Source organism: Dasypus novemcinctus, chromosome 23, assembly GCF_030445035.2.
Source record: "Dasypus novemcinctus isolate mDasNov1 chromosome 23, mDasNov1.1.hap2, whole genome shotgun sequence".
NCBI classification, from domain to species: domain Eukaryota; kingdom Metazoa; phylum Chordata; class Mammalia; order Cingulata; family Dasypodidae; genus Dasypus; species Dasypus novemcinctus.
Window position 1 is genome coordinate 29,449,646 of NC_080695.1, and position 27,276 is coordinate 29,476,921.

At 49.2% G+C, this 27,276-nt stretch overlaps 2 protein-coding genes and 1 pseudogene across 2 annotated transcripts; 1 reads left to right on the forward strand and 2 right to left on the reverse strand.

Moving 5' to 3' along the window:
- LOC131275520 (eukaryotic translation initiation factor 4E-like) overlaps positions 1-18,352 on the reverse strand; it is a 108,903-nt pseudogene extending 90,551 nt beyond the window's left edge.
- C23H16orf54 (chromosome 23 C16orf54 homolog) lies at positions 996-3,506 on the reverse strand. Its single transcript, XM_004479357.4, has 2 exons — positions 3,371-3,506; positions 996-2,783 (listed from the first exon to the last, which is right to left on the reverse strand). Exon 2 carries the CDS (start codon positions 2,781-2,783, stop codon positions 2,118-2,120), a length of 666 nt encoding a protein of 221 aa, XP_004479414.1. The 5' UTR covers positions 3,371-3,506; the 3' UTR covers positions 996-2,117.
- Positions 18,353-23,008: 4,656 nt separating the features above from the next.
- Positions 23,009-25,853, forward strand: ZG16 (zymogen granule protein 16). The gene is made up of 4 exons (XM_058286717.2): positions 23,009-23,069; positions 24,351-24,412; positions 24,587-24,719; positions 25,423-25,853. The coding sequence occupies exons 2-4, from the start codon at positions 24,358-24,360 to the stop codon at positions 25,736-25,738; spliced, it is 504 nt and encodes a 167-aa protein (XP_058142700.1). The 5' UTR covers positions 23,009-23,069; positions 24,351-24,357; the 3' UTR covers positions 25,739-25,853.
- Positions 25,854-27,276: the final 1,423 nt, after the last annotated feature.

Here is a 27,276-nt window from a genome sequence, read left to right on the forward strand (position 1 = left end):
AAATTATGGGATAAATGAACTTACAATAAGCACATGATTTAAATGCCTAAAAACATGAAAGGAATCAATGAGAGAAAGTAAGTTTTTTTTTAAATGTTAAAAATAAGAAGGACTATGAATTCCTATACATATCTCTCTGTTTTTTCTATCAGGCTTCAAATCCAGTATGTTTTAATGTCTAAAAATAAAAATGGCAAGTTACCTTCAAAGAGACAACCATTCAGAGCCATCTGACATAATGGGCTCTGCTTTGTTGGTTTCGCCAGCTTCTGCCCTAATATGCACAGGGATTTAACAACAAAATAGCTAACTAAGCTTCCCTTATAGTATCTTATAGCAATAGTAATTGTACTCTTTCCCCTGTTAGAGTGGTAGCAGGTTCTACTGATGAGTCAGAATGTCAGAGAGGAACAATGTTCTTTGGACACTGAAAATTCAAGTTAGTAGCAACTTCTTTGTTAGCAATTCATGGACTGTTGTTGCTCAATAGGAAGAAAAAGGCTTCTGGCGACCTTGGTTATGTCGTTGACGATTTCTAGCAGTGTGGGAAAATGGCAAACGTAAGGGCCCTTTTATGGCTTCATTTTTGCTCAAGGGACCAAATGGCTAGTTTATCCCATGAGCAGAGCTGGGAATTTCCTCCATCAATAAACCAGAGCTGATAGCCAGAGAATTAGGATCTGGTTAGAAGTGGTTTATAGTATAGATGCTTGCTGTCATGAGGAATTGTGAGATATTGCTGAGAAAAAAAATGACTTAAGTTTCCTGAAAACAACATAAAATATGTAACATAAATAAAACAAAATGAAACAAACAAACAAAAACCGATCCCCCCCACTTCATGCTTCCCACAGAGCTCTGGGTCAGCGCCTCCAGCCAGGAATAGTGTCTACTTAAAACTTAACTTTATTTACACTGCATTTATTTTCACTGTTTACTTTCTGTTTATAAGCAGTGATACTGGTTTTCCATTTACAGAAGTGATACAAAAAAGATTCTGTTGAAAATACTTTTATTAAGCAAACAGTGAGCCAATTTCAAGAAAAATATAAAGTAAATAGTAGCACAGGTGGTAAACTGATAGAGCAAAAAATCTGCCATGCATGACTGAAGTTTGGGAAATCAGAGTCCAGAGAACGGAAACTCTTCCCCTGTCCCCAGCTCCTGGCCCATCTCCCAAAGGGGAGGTCACTGATAGAAATGGCTAGGACCAAGGACATTTGGGGCTCAGTTTCTATGGGGTGGAACATTATAAGGAGGCCTATCTTGGCATAATCCGTCTTTTTGGACCACTCCAGCAGGCTGGGAGGGAAGCTGGCCCGAAAGCTGCTTCTGGGTGCTGCCCGGCCCTGGGACAGTGCCCCTCTCTGCGTTGGGTGGAACTCAGTTCTCCTGGGCTTGTGCCTCTTCACCGTGGAGTGGTAAGATGCTGAAGGCGGCTGAGATTGGCGAGCGGCCTTCCAAGGCTGGGCAGAGGAGGCCTGTTGGTCTTAGACTCTAGGTCCCAGCTCCAGGCAAGACGGGGCCTCCCCAGCTTGGCCCCCAACTTCCTCGCTGTGATTTGAGGGTCAGAGCCACAGTCCATGTATAACAAAATGTGCCTTTGCCTGGCCTCACCCTCTCTTTATTTGTCCCATTTCCCTGCAGGACTTCATGGGGCCAGGGGCTGAGGAGGGGTAAGATTCCAGGATCTGGAAAAGTGTGTTCCTGTCATCTCCTGCTAACACACAGCACCGGCAGCATCTCAGCATTACACCCGGCCTGTTCTTTAGCATCCACGAGTCTGCCTTACCCTGGCAGCCGGATCTTAGGTGCACATTCTCGGAATAGAAGCGTCTGGGGTTGGTGCCATCTTCCTGCCTGTGTGGTACCTCGAGTTCTTAATCTGGAATGGGGCCCAAAGCTGGCCCCACCCCCAGGACTCTGCACCCCAGCCCCCGGCAGACACAGGGGGATTGAAATCCAGAAGTAAAAGCCTGGGAGGGGTAGCCTTCCCTGGGGGATGGAGGGGTGGGGGCTCCCAGGCTGGAGCCTCAGGATTTTCAGGTCCTTCTGAGGCAGGACCCTCCACGGAGATCTCTGGGAAGCAGTAGACAGTTCTCCAAGCAACGGGGCACTCAGAACCCCACGCTGGTCCGGCCTTCACGCCTCCAGAAGGCTGAGATCTGCTCCAGGGTGACGTGAGGCTGGAGGCCCCACTCGGGCTCGGGGCTCCCTGGCCGCTGCCTCCGGGCCTGGGGGCTCCCCAAGTATGTGCCGGCTTCTGGTGGCCCCGGCTCGGCCCAACTCACCAGGCCTCTGGCGTGGGGTCTTTCCTCCCAGGGCTGCGGCGCCCAGAAGGTGCTGCGGGCTGGGGTCTGGTTTGGGGTCTGGGGCACCAAGGGGCTGGGGGCAGCATGTGGGGCGGCAGGTGCCGGGGGTGCCGTGGCTCGAGCCTCCAGGGTGCCCCCGGGGGTGGGGGGCTCCGGGGCCCGGTCCATCAGCAGGGGCACCGCAGAGCCGTACCAGTCCTCGGAGCGCTCGCGGGGGCTGCCGGTGGGCTCGATCCACAGCTCGCCTCCGGGACGCCAGACCAGGGTGGGGGCGCGGCCGCCGGGGTCGGGGCGCAGGGAGCGGCGGAACAGGCGTTCGGCCAGCACGGTTGTGGTCAGCAGGAAGAGGGCGGCCAAGGCGGCCAGCGCCAGCATGATGGGGATGCAGGGCCCGCAGGGCAGCGGGGGCCACGGCGCCGCCTCGGGCGGGCCCTGCGTGGGCGCGGGAGGCTGCTCTGGAGTCGGGGGCATCTGGGAGACACGGGGGGGGGGGTGGGAGAGGAAGCCAGTGAGACAGAGCTGGCCCTCGAGGGAGGCGGCGAGTCTCAAAGAGCCAGAAACAGTTACCACAACAAAAATAAGGAGCGAGGCAGGCGGCAGGACACAGACCTGCAGACCTACCTGGGCGCAGCCAGGCCCTCCTGCCCAGGCTCCCCAGCCCCCTTCTGGAAGCCCCCTTTCCCCTCCCAGACCCCAAGGGGCCTCGGGCAAAACAGAAGGGCCCGGGAGGTCTCTCCTCCCGTCTAGGGGCCCTCAGGACTGGCTGAGGCCTAGGGAGGAAGTGGCGACCACGAAACAGGAACCTCCCCTCACAGCCCCTGCGCGAGCGGGTGCCCCTCCTGTGAGGGCCCCCATGGGCGCCTTGGGGCCTCCTTCGCCCCTCACAGCCCCTCCTTGGAGCTGGCCTCGCTCTCTGTGGGCTCCGGCTCAGGCGCCAGCGCCGCACCTGCCCCTGCCCCTCCAGCTTTGCCTGGTCTCTGTGTCCCCTTTGGGGCTCGGCCCACCTCTCTCGCCCAGGCCCCCCATCCATCTGCAGGGCTCCGGCACCCTCCCCTCACCTCCAGTCAGTCCCAGGGGCTCGTCTCTGTCCCCTCGAAGCCGCTCTTCCCTGCGCAGGGTGGGAGGGCGCCCCAAAGGCCTGAGGAGGGCTGGTCCCAGATGAGCCGGAAGGGAGGGCTCCACCTGTTGCTGGGCAACCTGCCCCACGCCTGCCCCCATGGGGTGTTTCCAAGGCAACCTGAGGGGATGTGGTCACTGTGGGGAGGAGGCGTTTCCTGGGGTGAGGTGGGGCCGAATGGGCGGTGGCTCTTTTGAACCGGGTCTCACCCCATAGCCAGGCCCCAGCCCCAGAACTTCACCCAGAAGCCAGGCAGGAGGAGACAGACGCCAGCCCGTCCCAGAGCACCATGGTACCTCACCTCCTGTCCCCGGAAGGTTCCCCGCCGTAACTGTCCTGTCCTCGTCTTCAGACCACTTAGGCCCAATTTTGGTTGGAAATATATCTGTGAAGTGAGGCTTGGATAACCAATGTCAGGCCTCTGGGAAGAAGACCTGTTTCCAAGACCCTGGACCCCTACCCTCTTGGTTCCTCACTCCTGGAGGAGAGGGCCAGGGGTCAGGAAGAGGCACCAGGCAGGCACAGGGCATCGTGGGGGGTGATGAGTCAAGAGGCTTTGCAGAGATTCTCTAGTGACTCACTGAAAGATGGAAAGAGTGAGGCCTGGGGAAGGTAGGTGACGTGTCCAAAGTCACACCACCCACGTAGGTGCTAGGGGGTGTGTGCATGGATAGACATACACACTTCGTCTGCGAGAGACCTGAACACAACAACAACTCTTAATAATTACTAATGATTTGCTTTACAAAATGGCAGTCATTTAATGTGGAGGACTACAAAAATGTGCTGAATCATTGACATCTTACAAAAGGTTACAGGGCCAGTCCGACCTTGGGTGATTTTGAGCAAAGGAGCAGGCTGGAAGGGGCACTAGGTGCAGCCCTGGGGAGGGGGCAATGGAAATGGAAGGCCCCCTCGACCTCTGAGCCTCAGGAAATGTACAGAAACCTGATGAGATGAGAATCTGATGAGTTTGAGGGGTGTAGATTCACTCATGCAGAAAACAGAGTAACCGTATACCCAGCCCCATTGTGAACATTTTGCAGTGGGGTGGTACCTTGGTTACAACTTTTTAGAGAAAAAGTAGCACTCACTGGGATCCAGAGACCCATGATTGCAGGGAGGAAATTTATTGAGAAGCTCTCCCAACAGAGGGACTCTGAAGAAGAGACTGCAGCCTGCCCCTGGAGGGGGGAATATGAATTTATTCAGTACCTTCCTAGGTGGAAAAATGGTAGTGGGTGGGAGGCGGTCAAGGGTCCGAGTATAGTGCAGGGGCCAATAGGAAGCCCCAGAGGCAAAAATTTTCCATTGTATGGCTAGAGAGAGGGTAGTGGTTTAGGGAGTTATGCGTTCTAGAAATGCTGGAGGAGCAGGTGGTGCTTTGATTTGGAGGGGGTGAAGGTCTCTACCTCACTTTACTCCCATCTCCATGTGGTTTCTTTGTTCAACCTTTGGAGAAGCGCAGTGATTTCAGACACAGAGGCTGTGGAGGGGGGCGAAACTTGTCTTTCCTCAATGCCTGTCAGGGGGAACTGAGTCACAGCTTGTTAATTATTGCAGACGTAGCGTGGGGGAAACCTCTAACACAACCAAGGAGAGAATATTATTCTAATTGTATGATTAATGTCCGTGGTTTATATCAGGGTTCCCTGTTGTATTGTGCAGTCGTATGGTTGTTGCTGCTTTAGTAAAAATCTTATTCTTGTTAACATATATACACTTAATTTCCCCTTTAAACCACATCAGATAGATAACCCAGTCCTGACAATTATATTTGCCATCACCATCACCATCAAGAATTTGATGAGATCTGAAGTCTTAAAAATAAAACATGAAAATTGATATGTGTGTTCTCTTTTAATTAAACCTTTCTTTAAAAAACAAAAAAACATTAGGAAACTAAACAGCATTAAAAACGAGACCATCACACATGATTTTTCTGTTTCTAAGACGTGAAACTGGCTATTTTGACTCAACTATCTTTCATCACTTAAAAGAAACTATAAAAACATGAACAAATATTAGAGAAAATGGAAACCTAGAGAAGTAAATTATTCCCTGTCGTCTCCCCAGGCCCAAAGAAACCTGCCATCTTTTCTTCTTAGTGGCTCCTGCCTGGCTGGCGTCAGAATCCTGGTCCTGACCCTCAGGCCAGGCTCCGCCCATTCCACCATTCAGAGTTTCTGGGGGGGAAAAGGAATCATGGAGTTACTCATGGAGGGTGTGCAATAAAGAAGCCTCTGGGTCCGGAACCTAGAAAACAGGCCGTTGGGAGTCCTCTGTGGACAAGGGTGTGCTCCTTGGGCAGGTGTAAGGGGGCCAGCTCGACTCTGCCGAGAGAACCAGGAAGAGAAAACGATTTCTTCACAGACCCGGGCGCTGACTTGCAGCTAGCTCTGCGTGCTAGCAGTTTACTAAATCTCACGTAACAGGAAGCAGCGCAATCATCCTCTAAAACAGTGCTGCTTCTCAGAGCTCTGCCCTCGCACCCTTTGCTCCTCCGTCTATGTGATTGTTTTAAAACATGCTCACAAATTTGACACTCCTCCTCTCAGAAGCTGGCGTCTCATTCCACTCCGCTTGAATGTAGGCCAGCCTTAGCGACCCATTTCTAATGACTAGAACCCAGCAGCAGTGACACAGCATGACTTCCCAGGCTGGTTTTACAAGAAGGGGAGATTGGAGTATGTGTGTGTCGAGGGTGGGGGTGCTCTCACATATGTGTACGTGCTGTGCTCCTGCACTCCTGCTGTGTCATAATCCCTCATGCTGCCAGCTGAATAGAGTTATAGTCGGGGGGCAGCTAGGATTTAGCCACTTGGCCTGTGGAACCCTCCCTAAAGACTCCTCACTTGCTGGGGGAGAAAACACAAACTGTCAACTCTAAACTGAGTTTGGGAATATGCTGACTACAAAGCAATGGTGGAGACATTCAACAAAATTTCTCAGACACCTACTGCTTGCCAGCCACTGGTACTCAGCACAGTCCGTCCTCATGGAGCTTACATGGGGGTGACGGACAAGCAACCAAGCAATCAATAAACCACTGTCTTGATTCCTAGAGACCAATATGGCCCAAGCTGCCGCTGGTCTCAGGATATCTGAATTACATGGGCCTCTGTTGTGCATGGAAAACTTAGCAAGCCCTCCTGGATGAAAGTGTCTGATTGTTGGGGGGAGGTGGGGGAGAGTGGGCAGACAAGGGAGGGAGAAGAAGCAGGCTTGTCCTGCAGTACAGCCTCTCTGAACAAACGTATTTGCAAAACTGGCGGCCACCGTTCTGGTCCAGGTCCTTTCAGTCAGAAGGTCCAGATGATGCCAGACCCAGCAGACATGGTCCTCAGAGGTGAATGGAGATGTAGGGGCTTAGAGAACTACTCCCAGAGCTGACACAGAAAGAAGCTGCAGAGAATCAGGGAAATGTCCAGAAGCTGTGCCAGAAGGTTCCAGAAGACAGAAGCTGAAAGCAAGAAGGCCCAGAGAAGGCAGAGACTGAGACTGGTATGAGCTGTCATTGTGCCCTGCTATGTGGGAGGAATCCAGGACCACCAGCAGCCGGTCCTCGGGGAGAAAAGCACTGCCTGATGAAGCCTTGATTTGGACGTTTTGACAGCCTCAGAACTGTTAGTTTATAAATCCCTTTTGCAAAAGCCAACCCATTTCTGGTACATTGCCTGAAAACCTTTAGCAAACATTACTTTCTTACTCAATGATTTGCTTATTCTGTACAGTTCATATAAATGGGATCATACAATATGAGGTCCTTTGTGTCTGGCTTCTTTCACTTAGCAAAATGCTTTCAAGGTTCATTTATGATACAGCATGTATCAGAGCTTCATTCATTTTTATGGCTGAATAATATTCTGTTGTATGGATATACCACATTTTATTTAGCTATTTATCAGTTGGTGGACATGTAGGTTGTTTCCACTTTTTGGCTATTATAATACTGCTGTGAACATCGGTGTACACATTTTTGAGTGCAGATATATATTTTTTTTCTTTTCTTTTTTTTTTTTTTTTTTTTTTTTTTTGAGATTCTGAAGCAGGGATTGAACCCAGGACCTCATATGTGAGGTTGGGAAGCTATTGCTCAACCCCTGAGCTACATTGGCTCCCCTAAGTTGGTTTTTTCATTTGTTTATTTGGTGTTCTTTTAGGAGGTACTGGGGACTGAACCTGGGATCTCATATGTGGGAAGCAGGCGCTCTACCACTTGAGCTACATCTGCTCCCACACAAATGTTTTTAATTCTTTTGGGTATATGCCTATGGTGTATTTGATGGATTGCATGGTAACTTTTTGGTGGGTGACCAAATTTGCAACTGCTGAGTTCATCCACTTCTCCTCTCTACTCGGAACTTACCTTCTACAGTAATAAGAGTCCCCTCCACCACAAGCCTGGCTACTGGGCAATATGTGGAGACCAACGACCTTGTGTGAGAAGAAAAGTGATGGCAGCCCCAGGGGAGGCAGTCCTTCAGGCTGTTCTGTCACGTGTTCATTCTCACACTTATGCCAGTCATCCTGGTGGAAGCCTGAAGAGCTCTTCCTATGCGATGTCACTGTGACCAGAATTCTGGGTCTTGTACTTCAAGCCACCTCCATCCCTGCACACCCAGTCCCCATCTCCCCACTCCCTATTCAGTCTGGTGAGCTTGGACCTTGCCATGATCCTATCTTGACAAGAGGCTGCAGCCAGGAATGATGGGAGGTGATCAACTGGGGAGGCTTGTGATCTGTGGTCCAGGCCATAACATGAGCCACAGCCGAGGGCTCCAGACAGCATGCTCGTGAAAAGTCACTTTGTGCTTCAGAAAGTTAGCTTCGGCAGATGAGGGTGCATGCGGTCAGCTCTGAGCATGTTCCTGTCTGGACAGATACAAATGATGCTCCCACCCTGGTGTCACTGAAAAGCACTACCTGGATGGTAAGAGGCAAAGCAGCTAAACCTAAGTTATAGGAGAATGATTGGCAGACAGCCACATTTCACACCCAGAAACTGAGGCAAGTGGTTAAGTGGCCTCTCTGGGGTGATCATCTATCCTACCTGCACCAGACTGCCCTAGTTTTGGCATGGAAAGTCCCCTGTCCTGGGAAAACCCCCTAAATGCCTGGCAAACCAAGATTTGGCCAACATCATCCAAGGTCACACAGCTAGCAAGTGCCAGAGTGGGATCTGAAATCAGACGATCTCCAAAGTCCTCCTACATGAGTGGCTTACTCACTGAACCTGTCAACCACAGGAGACATAGTCACATCTTCAGCAAAGGCATCCAGGCACTTCCTACGCTCTTTCCTTCACCCTCAACACCCTCTCGACTGTGGGACCTGCCCCCAGTCCTAGAGCTTTAGCTGTCATCCAGGGTCATCTTGGTGCCAACAGGAAATAAAGGCAGTGCTGAGCTCAGGAGAGTCTCAGTGTTGCTTAGAGCCTGCCAGATCGGTCACTTACTTGGCTACCGAGAATCCAAGAACCAGAGTCTGACTGTGAAAGCTGTGAAAATGGTGAGAGTGAAATAGAGAGTTCCAAGCATTACCTCTTTGGGGGAAATTGGGGGGTGAGGGGGATTGTATGGAAAGGATCTGGGCTTTGAAGCCTGCCAACCCTGGATTACATCTGAGTTTCCTCACTTAACAGCTGTGAGACCCTTGGCAACAGACTTAGTCTGTGTCTGAATTTCCGTTTTTCACTCATCCCCATCCTGGAGCTGCTGGGGGGGATAATATTTGGTAGTTTATATAAGCTACCTCATGAAGTTGGCACTCAACACTTGATTCCCTTCCCACCTCAAACTAGCATTGTCATTACCGAAAGACCATAAAAGGATCTGCTCCTCCACTCTAGGGCCCCACCTGGAACCTTGTAACCTTCCACGATTGCTCTGTGTTGGCCGTAAAATTCCCCAGGCTCTGAGGCTTCCCTTTCTCCCACTCCACCTGCTGGTCCATCTTGTTGAGACTTCTTCCTGGAGGCCGCATTTTCCATCACTGTCTACCCTCCCATCCAGTCTCATTCCACTTCCTCTAGAACCTTGTAGGGTATTGCTTCAGCCACTCACTTAGCAGCACTTGCCAGCCTTGTCCTTCTGCCACATCTTCCTCATGAGTCTTCTACCTCGAACCAATACCACCATGTCCTTTTGTCCGATTACCAGGTTAGTGAGCCCTGCTAGAGAGAATCATGCAAACCCCCACATCTAGTATCTCTAACTTATCTAGACAGGTCTAACTTCATCTCTAACTTGGGTCTGGGCAGCTCACTCTCCCTTTCCCACACTGACTCTTCCAAACCTTCCAGTCTTCCCTGAAGGGCCCTCCCCAATTCCAGTGACCGCCATCAACAAATATCCTCTTCTCTCTCCGTAAAAGAAAGTTGAAGTCTTCAGGCATGCACTCCTGCCTTCTTCCTTGTTCGTTCTCACTTTTGGGTATCTGAGAGTGAAGTTGGAACCCCATTTGTCCTCAACCCCTACTCCAGCAAAGATAGATTAGCAATCACAAAACTCGTAGTCAGGTCTTGACTGCATTCATGGCCCACTTGGGGATTCGTACTGGCTTCTTCCGGTTTCTACCATCCTGTCTGCCCTGATACCTTCATCCCGTGTTAAAGCAGAATGTGCCTCACTTCACACCCACTTTGTTCAAATGTCTCCACACTCCTAGGCTACCGCTGCTGGCCATAACCAATTGTGTGTCTTTTATGACCCTCACAATTTACTACACAGACTTTTTATCTCATTTAACTTCAAAATAACCCTTTGCAGTGAAACTTAACCCTCCTTCACTGATGAGGAAACTGAGGTTCAGAGACTTTAGGTTAATTGCCCAAGGAAGGTGGCAGAGTCGCACCTCAGCCCCCTTCTCTTCTGGTTCCAAAGCTGAAAGCTTTTTACTCTGCAGTTCTAGCATCTAGGACTACCCTCCCCCCGCCCCCCCCCCCCGGCACCCCCATCCCGCAAGGCACAGGCAGTTACCACAGTCTCTCTGTGGTTGACTGTCTCTAGATCCACTCCACTGGATTTACTCACTGCATTGGGAAGAAGTGTTCGTTTAAATGTTTGCCCCTCACAAGGCTGGGGGCCTCTCCAGGGCAGGAAAGGTTGACTTCAGCTCCATCTCCCCAGTGCCCTTGGTAAATGCTTTGATTACATTAAGTCCATGCTATCTTGGCCTGATTCAGCTGTGTTCGGGAAGAAGTTGAGTATTTTGCCCTTATTCTTTTAGAAAATGAGTGTAAATGACAAGTGATGACCCTAGAGAAAAGATGTGAGATCCCATCAACTTGGCAGGGTAGGGACAGAGTTGAGAAGTGCCCTGGATGCTAAAATCAGCGGCTCTCTGGCCTCACTGGACATGCACTGGGCTCTAGTTGGTCTGCAGGGTATTCAGTTGGGAAGGAAAAGGTCACAATTAAAGCATATGTATGGAATGTTATAGATACATAATGGAGGTTTCTCTCTAAAGCCTGAGGTGGCACTGGGCATGTGATGAGCTTCTCATTTCCATGGGATGGAATCAACCCCTTAGAATAAGAAGCCTTTGTCTGATCTTTCGACCTGTGCACAGGTGACCGGTGTGGAAAACACTTCCTTGGCACTCTCCATGGCCGAGGCTGTGTTCCGGAACTTTACTCACACCAACCACTTAATCCTCACAGCAACCCTAAGAGGAAGGTACAGTTATTGCCTCCTTTTCAAAAAAATTTTTTATTAAGCTGAGACAAGAGAAGCCCAGAGAAGTGAAAATAACTTGTCCGTGGCATATGGTTTCTGAGTAGCAGTTGCTGGATTCCAACCCAGCCTGGCCCCCAGAGCTCTCTGGTTAATGCATTTCCAGAACACATTGTGCACGAAAGCAGTTGATTATTTGAGCCTCACGTGATATATAGTAAAGGAAATCAAATGTGCTCATAGTCTTTGATTAATTCTTCTTGACACAGAGTAACCATTAGTGCATCTTGGGGAATGACTCCTCCTCATTCCCACTTTGACAGCAGCGTACCCTGCATAGGAGAGTGTGGGTATAGCTGGTTATAACAACTCACAGACAAGGTTTCATCCCTCCAAATATTAAACTAGAGAGTGATAATTCTTTTTGCTGAGGAAAACAAATAAAGGAAACAAAGCACAAAAACAAGATCAAGTCATCAAGCAATTAATTCAGTGAGAGATGTGGAGACTGAATGCAAAAACACAGAGGATAATATGAAGAAACAAAAACAACTGTAAGTTATACTTCAGTAAAAAAAGGAAATTAAAACCAGGTTGCCAAATGACTTCCCTAACGTTAGCGGTCCAAATCAACTTATACAATATTCTTTTTTTAATCATTCATTTCATGTTTATTTTATACAGGATCTTTGACAAGTTTATTAGTATTTAAATGAACAATTCATAATATTTAAAGACAAATTTTCCTCTCAACTAATATTTTCATCTGGTTACTGACAGTACAGCTTACCAACTTTATCTATGATAGCCATTTTTAATTTTACAGTGTCTGAAACATACACTTATATATTATATATAATATATAATTATATATTATAGACAAAAATTGTTCAAGCTGGTTTTCAAATGATGTCCATAAAGTGGTCAAGTGTTCAAGCTTACATAAAACCATACTGCACCAATTTACCAATATAAACCTAAGTCTTCATACCTATTTCTCTCATTCTGTTAAACTGGAACACTAAGTAAACTCCTAATGCATATGCCCCCAACCACCTATACTCTTTCCCTATGTTACCATTTTGGCACTTACATGAAAATATTTCAGTTCAGCGACCAAGTTTTTCAACTGCTGTGCCTGTCAATTAAATGGTGAGACACCAAGAGCCCAACTCTCAGGAGTTTAAACGTATTAACAGAGTACGATAATATTTACCTCGTCTGAATGACTATGCCTTAGTTTATAAAAGACAAAGATAGCCAGTTTAATTCCACATACAGGATGCTACTTGTTCAATTTATTTAAAATTTAATAAATATAATAATCAAACTAGTTCTCCAAACTTAAGCTGTCATTAAGTGGAAAATACTATAAGAGAAGACAATAGAGACTGCCTTGCAATAAGAGGTATGTATTCCTTCTATAGAGATAGAGAAATAAAAGGACAAATCTAGTTGTCTGAGAAGACAATTTACTGTACACATTTTATTTACAGTTTTGTATACTGTGTTGGGTTGTTTTTTTGCCATGTGCAAAAGGATTCACATTTACTGCTCAAATCCAGTACATAACACTTGCTGAACATACATTTCACACCAATTGGCCACATTTCCACAGGGGGTCTGTTCACAGAACAGAGCCCACCCCTCCCCAGCTGGCAGGGTTGGAAGTAGCTGAGGGCCTGGGTAGCTGGCAGAGCCCACCAAGTAACATTGAATTATGCAGCATTGCTGGAGCCAGGCTGGTCCTTTGGGGACGAGGGCTCAGAGACACCCCTTTTTCTCAATTCCTGCACAGGGCTGTCGGTAGAGGCGGGCCGGGGGCAAGCTCATGGCTGCACGTGCCCCCAGAGCACTGGACGGTGGAGCATAGGAAGAAAATGAAGGCCTCTTCAAGGGGGTGACTACTCCCTGGCTGGGCAGGTGGGAAAGACTCCCCAGACATGGCCCAGACATTACAACGTGGCCACAAGCCCCTACTGCAGGCTGGGATGGCAACACAGACGAAAACCTCAACACCCCAGGGCAGGCAGGCTTTCTTTCCTAGGCAGAAACATGTAAGCAGAACAGAAGCTAAGGTATTCTTTTCCCACAGGATTCCTCAGAGAGAAATCGACCAGGATGTCACTCAAGAGGTAGGCTTTCTTTTTCTTTTTCATGGAAATTTGAGTCAACAACATTATCTACTACAAGACCTTCGTGAGAGTAAGAAAACAGTGGTCAGCAAAGGGTAAAAGTGATCCTTCGGCTGGCATGACTGGCTCCAGGCTTGGGAAGACTAACCTCCACCAGGAACACAACTTTCTTCTTGGACTTGTAGCAGGCTCTGGTCTGACTCACAACTTCCCGTTGAGCCTACAGTAGATTCCAGAGCAGGCTGTGGCCCATTTAGGGCTGCAGGCCCCGAAGAGGGAGGCCATGTGGGAATTGGACAGAGTAGAAGAACAGGCGTCTTATAAGCTGGTAGAAGTAGGGCCATCAATGCTCATGTTGCAGGATAGCTAAGGAGTCTTCAAGTCTCAAGGTAGCCCAGGTCTGGCCAGGGAAGAAGCCCCAGAAGGCTCTCTGGCCAGAGAAGGGGACCCCTGCCTCTGAAGAAAACAGACTAGGTCTGGCTCCCAAGTGCAGAAAAGAAGCTGTTGCCTATGGCTGCCAAGAGAGGGGTTTCTGGGGACCCTGTAATTAAACACACATCCCTGAGCTGTGGCCCTAGAAACTCTTGCCTCAAGGCTGACCAGCCGCTAGCACCTGGTGAGTGATTACTGTTTCTTATCCTGAGACACAGATAAAACATCATTTCACAGATACTGGACATCGATGTTTCAAGCAGAGGAAAAAGGGAGGAATGATCAGCTGCAAAGACAGAAGGGACTCATGTGGATCAAGGTGGGGTGGGGGGAGTAAGAGTAGTGGGGTTCTCTTGGTATTTTTTTTTCCTTTAAAAAAAATCAATAAAGAAAAATTCAAAGTTTAATTTAAGGGATGGTCTAAAAGACTGAATTTCTTAAAACAATTATGAAGCTTTAAAAATCAAAAAGGAAAATAAGGAAAAAACAAAACAAAACATATATATAGACCAGGGCCCAGAGCTGAAGTCTTGGAACCGCTACTCAACTTCCTGCCCTGCTGGAAAGCCAGAGCTCCCTTTACTCTGGCTAACTTTGGGCATGGCTTAGATGTTGCCCATGCTGGGTTTTCTGTCTGTCTCCATCTGTCCATTCCCCAGGAAATCAAGAACAAACAAACGAATGAGCAAAAAAATGTAGGAAATGGGCAGCAGAGGAAGGCAGCTAGCTCTCTGTTACCAGGCTTTTAAGGTCCTGACGACATTGACTGTGCAGGTATTTGCCTCCCTGAGTTGGGGCAACAGGTGAGAGGTGGGCTGTTGTGGAGTGGATGACTTTCAGTGATGCCATGGATACGCCTAAGTTTCCTCCACTGCTCCTCTGTACCTGTGGTACAGGGTAGGGAGGTGCCTAGCTGCTGCCTTCTAAACCTGGAGGCTTTCCCACCTCCCTTAGGGGCTGGGGTGGGGGTTGGGTGTCCTCTGAGATAAGTGGGGTGCTGGGGACAGGTTCTGAGGAGTTTCTCCAGACTAGAGAAGGTCTAGTCTGAGAGACTAGTAGAGAAGGTCACCAAACCTTGTGTGGGACTCTAAAAGTCTATCAAGGAGCCGGAAAGCATGACTTGTAGGTGAAGTTCCAAGATTCCAAACTTCTCTTGTGGGTCAAGAAAACATTTCCAGCAATGAGCCCCTGATACTAATGACTATGCCTGTGAGCCTGTGCACCTGAAATAAGAACAAGGCCTAGAGCAGCAGTATGCCTAAGAGTTACTTCCTTAGAGCCTCCATGTTGCTCAAATGTGGCCAGTCTCAAAGCCAAACTCAGCATGTAAATGCGTTGCCTTCCCCATGACTCCCAGGGATGAGCCTCCCTGGCACCAAGGGATTACTACTAAGTACCAGCTGATGATGTAACTAGAAAATGACCTTGAATAAAAGGGTCAACTCGGACCAGCAGAATATCTCAGTTTATTTATAATACCAGGAGTTAAAAATGCTTTTTGACCTGAATAAAAGGGGGAAATGGAAAGGACAAATGAGTTTATATGGCTATGAGTCTCCAAAAAGAGCTGGGAGGTTATCAGAGGGGTCGCCCTTAGGTACACCTCAGCAGAGTCCCAGAGACAGATAAAGTAGATACAACCCCAGGTATTGGTTCTTCTGAGGGCTACAGAGACCCACAGGTTTTATGGTCATGGCAAATGGAGTCAGTGCCATGTCAGTTGGCCCTTCTTAGGAGTTGGTGTTTCTGTGTGATGGAGCTGGACTCAGATGTGATCTCTTTTCACAAGTCTTTCCTGTTACTTTACCAGAATTGTAGTTGGTGCTGGGGTTTAACATATACCCAGGGGATCTGAATCTCTGGACTGACCATGTGATAGCCAGGCCCTGAGCCTCAACAGACTTCAGCTCCTACACGCTGGTTTATTGGACTTACCTCACTCAGCTAACATGGAGTTGAAGAATGTCAACCACCACACCATGGAGCCAAGAGTGCCTACAACTGAAAGCAGGAGGATTGCATCCAGCATCCATGTGGAATCTAAGCCCCCTCTTGACATAGATGTGGAATGGACACAACCAATCCAAGGTCCACAGGATGGAGGAATAGAATATGGATTAGAGTGAACTTACTGATATTCTATTCATGAACTATTGTGATTAGTAATCAAAGAAAATGTGGCATTGGTGTGGAGAAAGTGGCCATGGTGGCTGCTGGGTGTGGGGAATAGGAAGAAGAGATGAGATGTGGAGGCATTTTCGGGGCTTGGAGTTGTCCTGGTGGTGCTGTAGGAACAATTACCAGACATTGTATGTCCTCCCATGGCCCACTGGATGGAACGAGGAAGAGTATGGGCTATGATGTGGACCATTGACCATGAAGTGCAGCAATGCTCAGAGATGTATTCACCAAATGCAATGAATGTCTCATGATGACGGAGGAGAATGTTGCTATGGGGGGAGTAGTGGGGTGAGGGTGGTGGGGGGTATATGGAGACCTCATATTTTTTTAATGTAATATTTAAACAATGAATAAAGACCAAAAAAGAAAAAGAAAAAGTTCAGAGGGTAAAATAAATAAATAAAATATTAAGAAAAAAAAGAAAACATTTAAAGGGAAAGAAAGGGAAAAACCTATAGGTTTCAACCCAATGCAAGAAGGTAGGGCTCTCTTTTTCCACATAACTTTCAGAGGTAATATTTTTATGGTGGAAAATTCTCACTCAAAGTGAGGATATTAAAGAAAATAACAAAATAATAAATTTAAAAAGGGAAAGAGAAAAAAATCAAAAATCATAAAACAAAGTGAGTATAAGTCTTAATATGAATGGAATCACTTCTCCACTTGAGCCATTTTTAACCAAAGCAAAATAACCTAAGTAATACTAAGTGTTATAATACAGCAAAAAAATAAAAGTACAGACATTCTAATTCAAGCTAGGAATGTAATTATGATGTTACATTTTTTTAAATCTGCAATTATGTTTAGGAAATCACATAAACATAGATCACTGATTTGAATGAAATGAACAAATCTGTAGCAAAGCTTCGTAGTTGCACACAAGAAATTACCAAAGAATGCAGAAAATTCATGTTTATTCCATTTTCATGTCATATTCCTAGATTTTTCACCAATGTTACATGAAGGAAAAAAAAACAATAGTAAAACAAAAGAGTAACAAATCAGTATCACTAATGTTATCAAGTAGGGAAACAAATTAAAACCTAGCAGCCATCAGCAAGAGTACAGCAAAGACAATATTGTAAAAAGAAACAAAGAAAATTACTACATTTGAAGAATATGCTACATTTGAAGAATATGCCTCATATTCTTTCAAACCAGCAAAATATGCTCCTGCATGCAATGGAAAATGAACAGAATATTTTTCCCCTGTAAAATATAGAAACACAAGTTCTTTTTGAATATTGGTAACAATAATTCTACTCAGCTATTACAGAGTGGGCCAGGAACACATTTATGGATTCTGGGGATGATGGGCACTGTAATTCTTTGATTGGAATTAGTGGATACGCTAGCTAAAATTAAAAAATTAATATATGAGCACAGAAGTTTAAGACAGAGGCCAATGAGGCTTCTCTTATATCTTAGCAACATTTAGAGGGAAATCCAATTGAAATGCAGTCCACTCTGCTTTTGAAGAGGCTTTGGTTCAGCTCCCAAATCATGACTACTTGACACAACTCCTATGAGAATTCTTATAAGGCGTCTTCTTAAACGACAAACCTATGCTTAGTGCTGGAGCTGGTCTGAGTAGCCATGTCTGCAATGGACTGACAACCAGTCACTATCTCTGGAGGAAGCCAGGCATTAAATTACTAGACAACTGGATATGTCTTCAACAGTACCAAACTTAGAGATCAGTCAAAGGTTTGCTTGCCAAGTTTTGCTTTTATCATTTTGAAAACACTGAAGAACCCATCTGTTCTGTAGTGTATTTTTAAAAATTTATTTTCTTTTAAATGTTACATTAAAAAAATATGAGGTCCCCATACACCCCCCACCACCCTACCCCACTCCTCCCACATCAACAACCTCTTCCATCATCGTGGCACATTCACTGCACCTGGTGAATACATTTTGGAGCACTGCTGCACCACATGGACAGTGGTCTACATTGTAGTCTACATTCTCCCCCAGTCTACCCAGTGGACCATGGCAGGACACAAAATGCCCAGCATCTGTCCCTGCAGCACCACCCAGGACAACTCCAAATCCTGAAAATGCCCTCACATCATATCTCTTCTTCCCTCTTCCTACCATCAGCAGCTACCGTGGCCACTTTCTCCACATCAGTACTACAATTTATTCCCTTACTAATCACAATAGTTCCTCAGCAGAATAATAGTAAATCCACTCTAATCCATACTCTATTCCTCCATCCTGTGGACCCTGGGATGATTATGTCCAGTCCCCCTCTACATCAGGAGGAGGCTTAGATTCCACATGGATGATGGATGCAATTCTCCTGCTTGCAGTTGTAGGCACTCTTGGCTCCCTGGTGTGGTGGTTGACCTTTTTCACCTCCCTGTTAGCTGGCCAGGGTTGTAGTGTATTTTTAACATAGCATCCGGGTTGGCCACCTCCTGATTAGATTCTTTCTCCTCTTCTTCTGCAGGTAGGGTTAGGAGTAGGGGTGGCTTCCCCTTCCACAGTCACCATCTCTGATCGATCTGATGGTGCTACACAATATTCTTTAGTCCAGCAAAGTCTCTAGTATCTGAACTCAAGCCAACCAGTAAAATAAAGCCAACTGAAGATGAGAAGGACAACGGCTGCCCAGATCAACTTCATCTGAAAGGGATCAAAGGGAAAGGCCATATTTTATGAAAATCTGATGGGAAAAGATTCCCGAAAATCTACCACATGGCCAGGCTTGAGCCAGGTGTTTGTTAAACAGTGGTTGGTCTTATTATTTTCAATGAAAGATAAAGAAATGGAGGCTCATTCATTTGTTTGTAGTTCTCCATAAGTTTCTGACTTTAAAACATGATTAACAACGTACACTTACTGCCGCAAAGCTGGATCTCTTGAGCCATCCTAGATCCTGCCATCACCACTCAAGCTGCCAGAGATGTCCCAACTCACATCCAGCCTGAAGGAATTTTGAACAAAGGTCATTTGTACAAAAAGAACTTGTATTGAATCTTACTCTTTGAGGGAGGTAGAGTTCTTTTTTTTTTTTTTTTCCCTTTCTTTTTTTAATCTCTTCATTTTACAGAAGTAGAAATTCAGGCTCCAAGGAATGAAGTAACTTCTTTAGGGTCACACAGCTAAGAAGTATTGGATCAATGTCCAGTATTCTTCCCAATACACAGTTTCTTTGAAGGAATGGTAAATAAGAAAGAGAAGAAAACGCAAGTACAAACCCTGCAAGAAGAGAGACTCGGATGTGTGAAAAGGCAAAGGAGCAACATTTGCTAGAAGTCTCACTGCAGCCTAGACCAAGGCCCTGCCTCACTCATAAATTAATCATTTATGGAGTTTCTATTTTAAACCAGGTGTGAGGCTGGGAGGTGGAAATTCAGAGATGGATAAGACCCAGTCCCTGCCTTAGATTGAGCTCTCTATTAAGTGGGGGAGCTGTCCATGTAAACAGATAAATTACAGCTCAGGATCATTCAAACAATAATAGAGTAAGGTAGGAAGCACAGCAGGAGGCCAGAGAAAGGAGTGACTAATTCTATTTGAAGAGGGGCTGGGAGGAGAAGTGAGCTGAGCAGTCTTAAGAGGAAGCTTCGGTGGGCACAGGGGGTGGGCGCAGGGGGTGGTGCTGCCTGCGTAGTCCTGAGGGTGGACGAGGCCAGGTGGGCAGAAGGAGGAGGGCATTTTAGGCAGTGGGAGTAGCTTGGCAGAGGGAACAAGGATGGGGTGAGCAGGTGCAGGCCACCGAGGGGCCTGGAGTGTAGTGCAGAGGGTGGGAGGGGGGCTCCCTGGGTTTCACTCTTTGAAGCAGGGAAGGGCGAATAGAAAGGCAGTGTTCAGGGAAACGGACTTTGGCCCAGTGGTTAGGGCGTCCGTCTACCATATGGGAGGTCCGCGGTTCAAACCCCGGGCCTCCTTAACCCGTGTGGAGCTGGCCATGCGCAGCGCTGATGCGCGCAGGGAGTGCGGCCCAGCCCCACGCGCAAGGAGTGCGCCCGTGAGGAAAGCCGCCCAGCGTGAAAAGAAAGAGCAGCCTGCCCAGGAATGGCGCCGCCCACACTCTCCGTGCCGCGGACAAAGAAACAAGACGCAGCAAATAGACACCAAGAACAGACAACCGGGGGGGGGGGGGAGGGGGGGAATTAAATAAATAAATAAATCTTTAAAAAAAAAAAAAAGGCAGTGTTCAAATTTGTTCGAGGGGTGAGGCCTCTGCTGAAATGAAATCACACGTGGAGACCCAATGCGCAAATAAAGAGGTAGAGAATTCTTTTTTTCTCCTTAATAGGAAACAGATCTGCCAGTGTTTGGACATAGATGGGATGAAGGGGCAGATCCACACACCTCACCCCAGAGCCTGAGTTTGCCCAAGACTCTGAGAGGAGAGCAAAGCTGCTTTGCTTAGGAGGAGGATGTCAGGCTCAGAGCACTCAGGAGGGGGAAAGGGGGAAAGGTTCACACCATTCCTGCTGTGGCCCCCTAATTCCACACTTACAGCCCCCCCGAAGTCCATTCTCCACTTTATCAAAATCCAGAGAAAGCAAGATGCAACTGTGATTACGTCATGACTCCCCTGCTCAAAAGCCTTCCACGGCCCCCATCTCTGGTAATACAATGGACACTCCCAGCCAGGCTGCCCCAGGCCCTGAACCGTCTGTCCACTGGCTGCTCCCTAGACCTCACCTCTTGCTGAGCGCCCTCCCTCCCACCCCTCCAGCCCCCTTGCCCACCCCTTTGCTCTTTCCAAATGCATGGGCACCCTCTCTCCCCTCGGGGTCTTGGTAATCCATATTCCCTTTGCCTGGGAACACTCTTCCTCCAAACATTGCTATTTCCCTGCCTCACTTGGACCAGGTCCCTCCCCGAATGTCGCTGAAGCGAGGAGCCTCCCAGCAGCAGAGCAGCCTCCAGCCCCCTTCATGGCCTCGCCCTGCTCGGTTTTCCTCCACAGCCCTCCCTGCTCCAGGCGGATTGCGCATCCTCTTCTTTGGTCGGGGTCCAGCTCGCCGTCCCCTGGAGCGCAGCGTGCTGGCTTTCCTCGCTGCTCTTTCTCCAGCAGCTAGAATGGTGCCTCCAAAGTCGAGATGCCCAGGGAGCATCCAGGAGAGAACTTCTTTGCCGAGGGAGCAGAGGGTGTGGGGAGAGAGGGAACAGCAGCCAAAGCTCGGGGAGGGCCCCGGCCTTTCCTGGCCATCAACCCCGGGCATGCGGGGAGGGTTAAGGCAACTTCCTCCAGGGTTTTAGGGGCACGGAGGCCCCTCGGCTGGCACGGGCTGAAATGGAAGGCAGGTCAAAGGGGAGCTGCGGCGGTCGAAGCAGATTTGGGCCTGGGCGTCCTTCCCTTCTTCCTCCTGCTTCTTCAGTCACTGCCTCCCAGCAGACCCCGAGAGACAGCACCCAGACCGGGCCTTCCGTGTCTCCTGAAGCTCAGAGGATGGGCACAGAGGCCCCTGTGAGGGGGGAGAGGACAGGCATCTCGTGAACTCTGGAGAGGGGACTGGGGACTTGCAGTGGGGAGCAAGGGACCCATCTCCAGGCCACGGCAGAGGCTTCGCGTCTCCCCCACAGAGTCTGTGCGGGGGAATTAGCCTGTGGCAAATGCGGGGCCTCTATCCTCAGTCCTGGATGTGTCATGCCGGGCAATAGGGGGCTGACCTCCCGAGGCGCCCACCCCAGACCTCTCTGGGCTGCCACCCTGACTTCCTGGGTTTGGTCACAGACTGTCCCTAACAAGATGTAAGAGGGATAAAAAGAGCCACACAATAGTGAAAGAGAGGAGAGAGAGAGCTTGGGAGAGACGGGGAGATGAAGAAAGGGGAGACAGGCAGCAGGCAAGCGGCGTGGAGAGTTTTGGTAAAGGACAGTGGTGACAGTAACACAACGTTGTGAACGTAGCTAACACTACTGAACTGTATACTTGAAAGCAATTAAAATGGGAATATATAAAGAGAGAGACATAGATATGTCTACAATACATGTAAATACATAAAGAGAAAACCTCGGGGCAGGAGATACAGAGAAAGGTAGAGACATAGAGAGAGAGAAAGGGGAAGGAAAGGCCAGCACAGAGAGAGGCCAAGGAACTTGGAAAACAAAGTGACTGGAATTACGGTGCTGTCCTTGGACTTTTGCTGGGGCTGCTCCGCCCCCGGAGCCTCCCCAGCCAGGACCCTGCCCTGATTCCAGCTCCCCAAGGTGACCGGGTCCCCTGCCATCTGGGATGGGCCCTCACCAGGAGGCAGTGAGGTGCTCCCAGCACCCGGCTATTAGTTAATAATAACTGAGTGCACGATCCCAGCCCCTCCCTGGGCTCCCCCCTTCCCTCAGCTTGGAAAGCCCTGCTGGCCTGGAGGGAGTCAGAGGGCCAGACCTGGAGGCACCAGGCACAGGACTCCAGAGTGAGTCTGAGGACAGAGTCCAAGGGAAAGCCTGAAAAGAGAAGAAATCCTGACATCAGCCCTGGGACGTTTCCACAGAACGGAAGAAGCAGGTGCCCTGGTGGGCGATCCCGAGGGCAGGGGCGAGAGCCCAGGAGGATTCAGCCTACACTGCGAGAGGGTTCTGGAGCCCAAGAGCACCACCCCCAGAGAGCACCTGTGTCCCCTAGACCCTCAGCTTCCCACTTCCCACTTGGACCGACTCGGTCTGTTCTTGGGGAGTTGGCAGGTGTCCTATATGCACCTAGCTCAGAGGGAGAAGGTGTGCAAAGGTCTGGCAGATCGAGGCAGGATACATGGATGGGGGAACAAAGTGAAGAGTGGACTGTCTTAGTGTGAAGTGTTGGGAGTGTGACCCCTTTGTGGGAGAATCTGTATTTTGAATGCTGGAGGGCAGCATTTACCCTCAAAGACAGCAGATTTCAGGGGAGAGCACCTGCAGGTCATTAGAGGAAGAAGGGCCTTCCCAGAGCCCCTCAGATTCCACCTCGGAGGGGACTAGCCACCCCGCCTACCCAAAGCTGCTGGCCTTGCAGTTGGTGACCTTTTCTCAAGTTTATTCTGCCCCTCCTGAGATCCAGGGTTTGGCCCAGAGTGGACCCCACCCTGCCACTTGTACCCTTTGGGGGAGGGGCAGGATATGATGTTCCAGATCCTACCTACCACCTGATCCCAAGAGGTCGATCGTGTTTGTTCAGGAGGTGCGGTTCACACGATAAAGAGCAGAGGGAGGGCTTGGACCTCGTATAAAAGATTTGGAAGGTTCTGGGGGGTTACTTTGCACCTGAAACGGCCAGGTGAGGAGTGACAGATGCCTGGGCTAAGTGGGTTGACGGGTGCCTGGCTCTGAGTTACGGGGAAATTCAAGTCTGAGCTGGAGAGGAGGATGCGTGGGAGACCTGTGTCTGAACTGGTCTGAGGTGCAAAGATCCCTGGGTTTCAACCCTGGGAAGCTCTGAGGAAAGGGAAATAGCCAGGTGTGTGCTGGAGGAGAAAGAATTATGTCAGACAGACAGGGCCCCTGGAGTCTCATGTGCTGAGCGGGTCTGAGCTCCTTCTGCAACTTCTTGTCTAGTCCATTTCCACCTGAACTGCTTGGATGCTGGTGACAGCACAGTCCTCTCTGTCACCACCTTCACTCCCCAGCTGGCATGGAGGAACCTCCAAAATGCTTTATTTTATTTGTTTATTTTTTAAGATTTATTTATTTCTCTCCCCATCCTCCCTATCTCCCCGCCCTGGTTGTCTGTTCTCTGTGTCTATTTGCTGCGTCTTTTTCTTTGTCCGCTTCTGTTGTTGTCAATGGCACGGGAATCTGTGTTTTTTTTGTTGCGTCATCTTGTTGTGTCAGCTCTCATTGCCTGCAGCGCCATTCCTGGGCAGGCTGCACTTTCTTTCCCGCTGGGCGGCTCTCCTTACGGGGCGCACTCCTTGTGCATGGGGCTCCCCTACACGGGGACACCCTTGTGTGGCAGGGCACTCCTTGCACACATCAGCACTGTGCATGGGCCAGCTCCACACAGGTCAAGGAGGCCTGGGGTTTGAACCGCGGACCTCCCATGTGGTAGACGGATGCCCTAACCACTGGGCCAAGTCCGCTTCCCCCAAAATGCTTTATGATCTGAGGTCAAAGTGAAGCTAGGGGTTTGAACTATGCCCCAGATGCCCCACACATCAGGCCAGTCTGCCATAGGCAGGCTTTAGTTAGGTTTTGCTCAGATTCCTGGGTTTGTAAACCACCATCTCTGTGCTTTGGTGATGTCCTTGACTTCTTTTGATATCTCCTTTGCTGCTTTGTGCCAGGAAGGAAGGGGGCTTGCCACAGCTTAACCCAGACAGAGGGCGGCGATTGCTCTTCCAACTTGGGAGGGGAGAGAAGAGGTTGGTGACAGTCAGAGGAGAGCTAGAGGGGCTGAGGACACAGGACCGTATCCCAGAAGACTAAGTCCAAGACGGGGGCTGCTAGGTCGAACGGGAAGGACCAAGAAGCCTGAGTCCAAAGTAGAGGTCAGGCAGCCTGGTACATAAATCCAGAGGGAAAAGGGCAAAACTTCATTTTCTCCTTCCTTCCCTCACAGCCCCAGAATGTTGACCGTTGCTCTCCTAGCCCTTCTCTGTGCTTCAGCCTCTGCCAGTGCCAGTAAGTGAGACGCTGGGAACCCCACGGTCATGGGAAAGCAGCCTCTGTCCTGTTGGAGGCCAAGGCATTCAGGAGCCAGCTGGGTGGGGTGGAGACCGACTTGTAATAAGGATGGTGGGGAGAAACTGAGCTCTTGGGGGCATTTTCCCCTTCAGCTCCTACTTTGCCCTCCAGTTCAGGCTCGCTCCTCCTCCTATAACGGGGAGTATGGAGGCGGTGGAGGAGAGAGATTCTCCCATTCTGGCAACCAGCTGGATGGCCCCATCACCGCCATTCGGGTCCGAGTCAACAATTACTACATCGTAGGGTAAGGTTCTTTGAGTTTCTGTGATTTGGGGACATTCTCCAGTCACCTTAGGCCACATATATTTCACTCCATGAGACACAGGGGTAACATGATCAAGTAAGACGTTGTTGGATGACTTGAACCCTAGACTAGCACTACTGTAACCCCTCCAGTCCCTGACACGGTGACCTTGGGCACAGCTAGCTCAGCCCCTTTCTGAAGTTTAAATCGCTCTGTGCTACTCCACCTGGCTTGCACCTGGCTACTCCACCCCTCCATCCTTGCTTGGTGACTCTCCTGAGATTCTCCTATTCCATTCATATAGTTGGAAAATTCTATCATAGCAGAGGCAAAGTGTGTCTCCTTCCCATCCTGGATCTGCACCCTGGGGCAGCACAAGTCTTTCCTCTTCCACCTTGGAGACTCTCTAATTTGTTTGAAAAATCCTTTTTTTTCTTTCTGGGAGTCTGGGCTTCAAGTTCAAACTCTGCCACTTTCTCACTCTCTGGGTGAAGTTAGGAAAGGCACGTGCCCTCTCGGAGCCCAGTTGTTCGCTGGCAAACCGAGGAGTTGAAGCTCCCTGTGGGGCCTCCAAGGGCCAGCCCAGCCCTCACCTCCTGGTGGGCAGAAGCCTCACAATCCCGGTCACCTGTTTGAGCTCTCCCCAGCCAGGAGACCACCCTACCCATCATCTCCATCCTTCCCTCCTCACCCCTGCCCACAGCCTCCAGGTACGCTACGGCAAAGTGTGGAGTGACTATGTGGGCGGCTCCCAGGGAGACCTGGAGGAGATCTTCCTGCACCCTGGGGAGTCAGTGATCCAGGTGTCCGGCAAGTACAAGTACTACCTGAGGAAGCTGGTCTTCGTGACGGACAAGGGTCGTTATCTGGCTTATGGGAAAGACACAGGCACGAGTTTCAATGCTGCCCCCTTGTACCCGAACACTGTGCTACGATTCATCAGTGGCCGAGCTGGCTACCTGATCAATGCCATTGGCCTGCACTGGGACTTCTACCCCAGTGATTGCAGCAGCTGCTGAGTCTCAGCCTCCTCCTTGGCAGGGGCACCCGGGTGGGAGTGTGCGAACTCCCCTACCCCTACCCAAATGGCTCAATAAAAGGACATGGCTAAAGCTAGTGCATGTGTGGGTGTCTGCAGCTGGCATCTGCCTCCACTCGGGGGGCAGCTGTTCGAAGCTCCTTTCCAGCATCTGTTGGGCGTCAATCTGGGGAAGAGTGGGAGGATGAGGGAGAGGGGTGCAGGTAAGATTCCGGGGCTTTGTCAAATATATTTTATCAAGAGGAGATAAGAGGGAAGCGGACTTGGCCCAATGGATAGGGCGTCTGCCTGCCACATGGGAGGTCCAGGGTTCAAACCCAGGGCCTCCTGACCTGTGTGATGAGCCGGCCCATGTGCAGTACTGATGCACGCAAGGAGTGCCATGCCATGCAGGGGTGTCGCCCGCATAGGGGAGCCCCACGCACAAGGAGTGCGCCCCATAAGGAGAGCTGCCCAGAGCGAAAGAAAGTGCAGCCTGCCCAGGAATGGCACCGCACACATGGAGAGCTGACACAACAAGATGATGCAACAAAAAGAAACACAGATTCCCGGTGCCGCTGATAAAAATAGAAGCAGACACAGAAGAATACACAGCGAATGGACACAGAGAGCAGACAACTCGGGGGGTTGGGGCGGAAGGGGAGAGAAATGAATAAAAAATAAATCTTAAAAAAAAAAAAAGAGGAGATAAGAGTCTGGCTTGCACCAGCTCTGTTTTCAAGGTTAGCTCCTGAGTGTTTACCAATGGAGCTCTGGGGCTAGGGTTAAGGCCTCGTGTGACTCTTGGCCCCAACCCCAGATGCTCCAGCCTCTCTGGCTCTCCTCTCCCCTCGTTCTCCCCTTGAGAAAATGCCTCAGTCTCCTGACTTGAACTCACCCTTGGAGGGCTGGGGGGTGTCTGGGACATTATTTTTTGTTCTTGCCCAGAAACCATCTGACTCATGACGTTTAGCCTACATTTGTGACTAATTACACAGTCCAGTTCCTCTCCACCCTTACCCATAAGCCCTGGTGTACTTACTCAGCTCTCTCAGAGCTGGATTCTTTCCTGAGGAAGCCACTGCCTCCTCGACAACCCTTTACTCTGCCAACAGCCCCCCCCCCAGAAAAGGAAATTTTAAAGTGTTTCAAGTCCAGAGGTTTCAGGGTGACTAGATAGAATCAGCAAGAATATAAAGTTGCTTTGGAAATAAGTCTTAGGACTCTGATTCCCAGTCATAAAAATTTCTGACATTTTGGGGAGGAGGGTGGGGGAAAACTCATTGTTCCCAAAAGACTTATTCATGTCACAGGGAAAACCAGAATCACATTTTTTTTTTCTGAGGTACTGGGCTGGGACCTCATATGTAGGAAACCAGTACTCAACCCCTGACCACCTCAGCTCCACTTTGTTGTTGTTTTTGTTTATTTTTGCTTTTTGTTTGTTTTGGTTTTAAGGAGGCATTGGGAACCGAACCTGGATCCCCCCACATGGGAAGCAGATACTCAACTGCTGAGCCACTTCTGCTCCCCAGATTC

What these genes read in the sequence shown, in the direction of transcription:
- C23H16orf54 (XM_004479357.4), bottom strand. Translation starts at nt 2,783, where the DNA reads ATGCCCCCGACTCCAGAGCAGCCTCCCGCGCCCACGCAGGGCCCGCCC.
- ZG16 (XM_058286717.2), top strand. Translation starts at nt 24,358, where the DNA reads ATGTTGACCGTTGCTCTCCTAGCCCTTCTCTGTGCTTCAGCCTCTGCC. An exon ending in TTCAGCCTCTGCCAGTGCCA is followed by an intron (nt 24,413 to 24,586) that starts GTAAGTGAGACG and finishes TTTGCCCTCCAG; the next exon opens with TTCAGGCTCGCTCCTCCTCC. An exon ending in AACAATTACTACATCGTAGG is followed by an intron (nt 24,720 to 25,422) that starts GTAAGGTTCTTT and finishes CCCTGCCCACAG; the next exon opens with CCTCCAGGTACGCTACGGCA.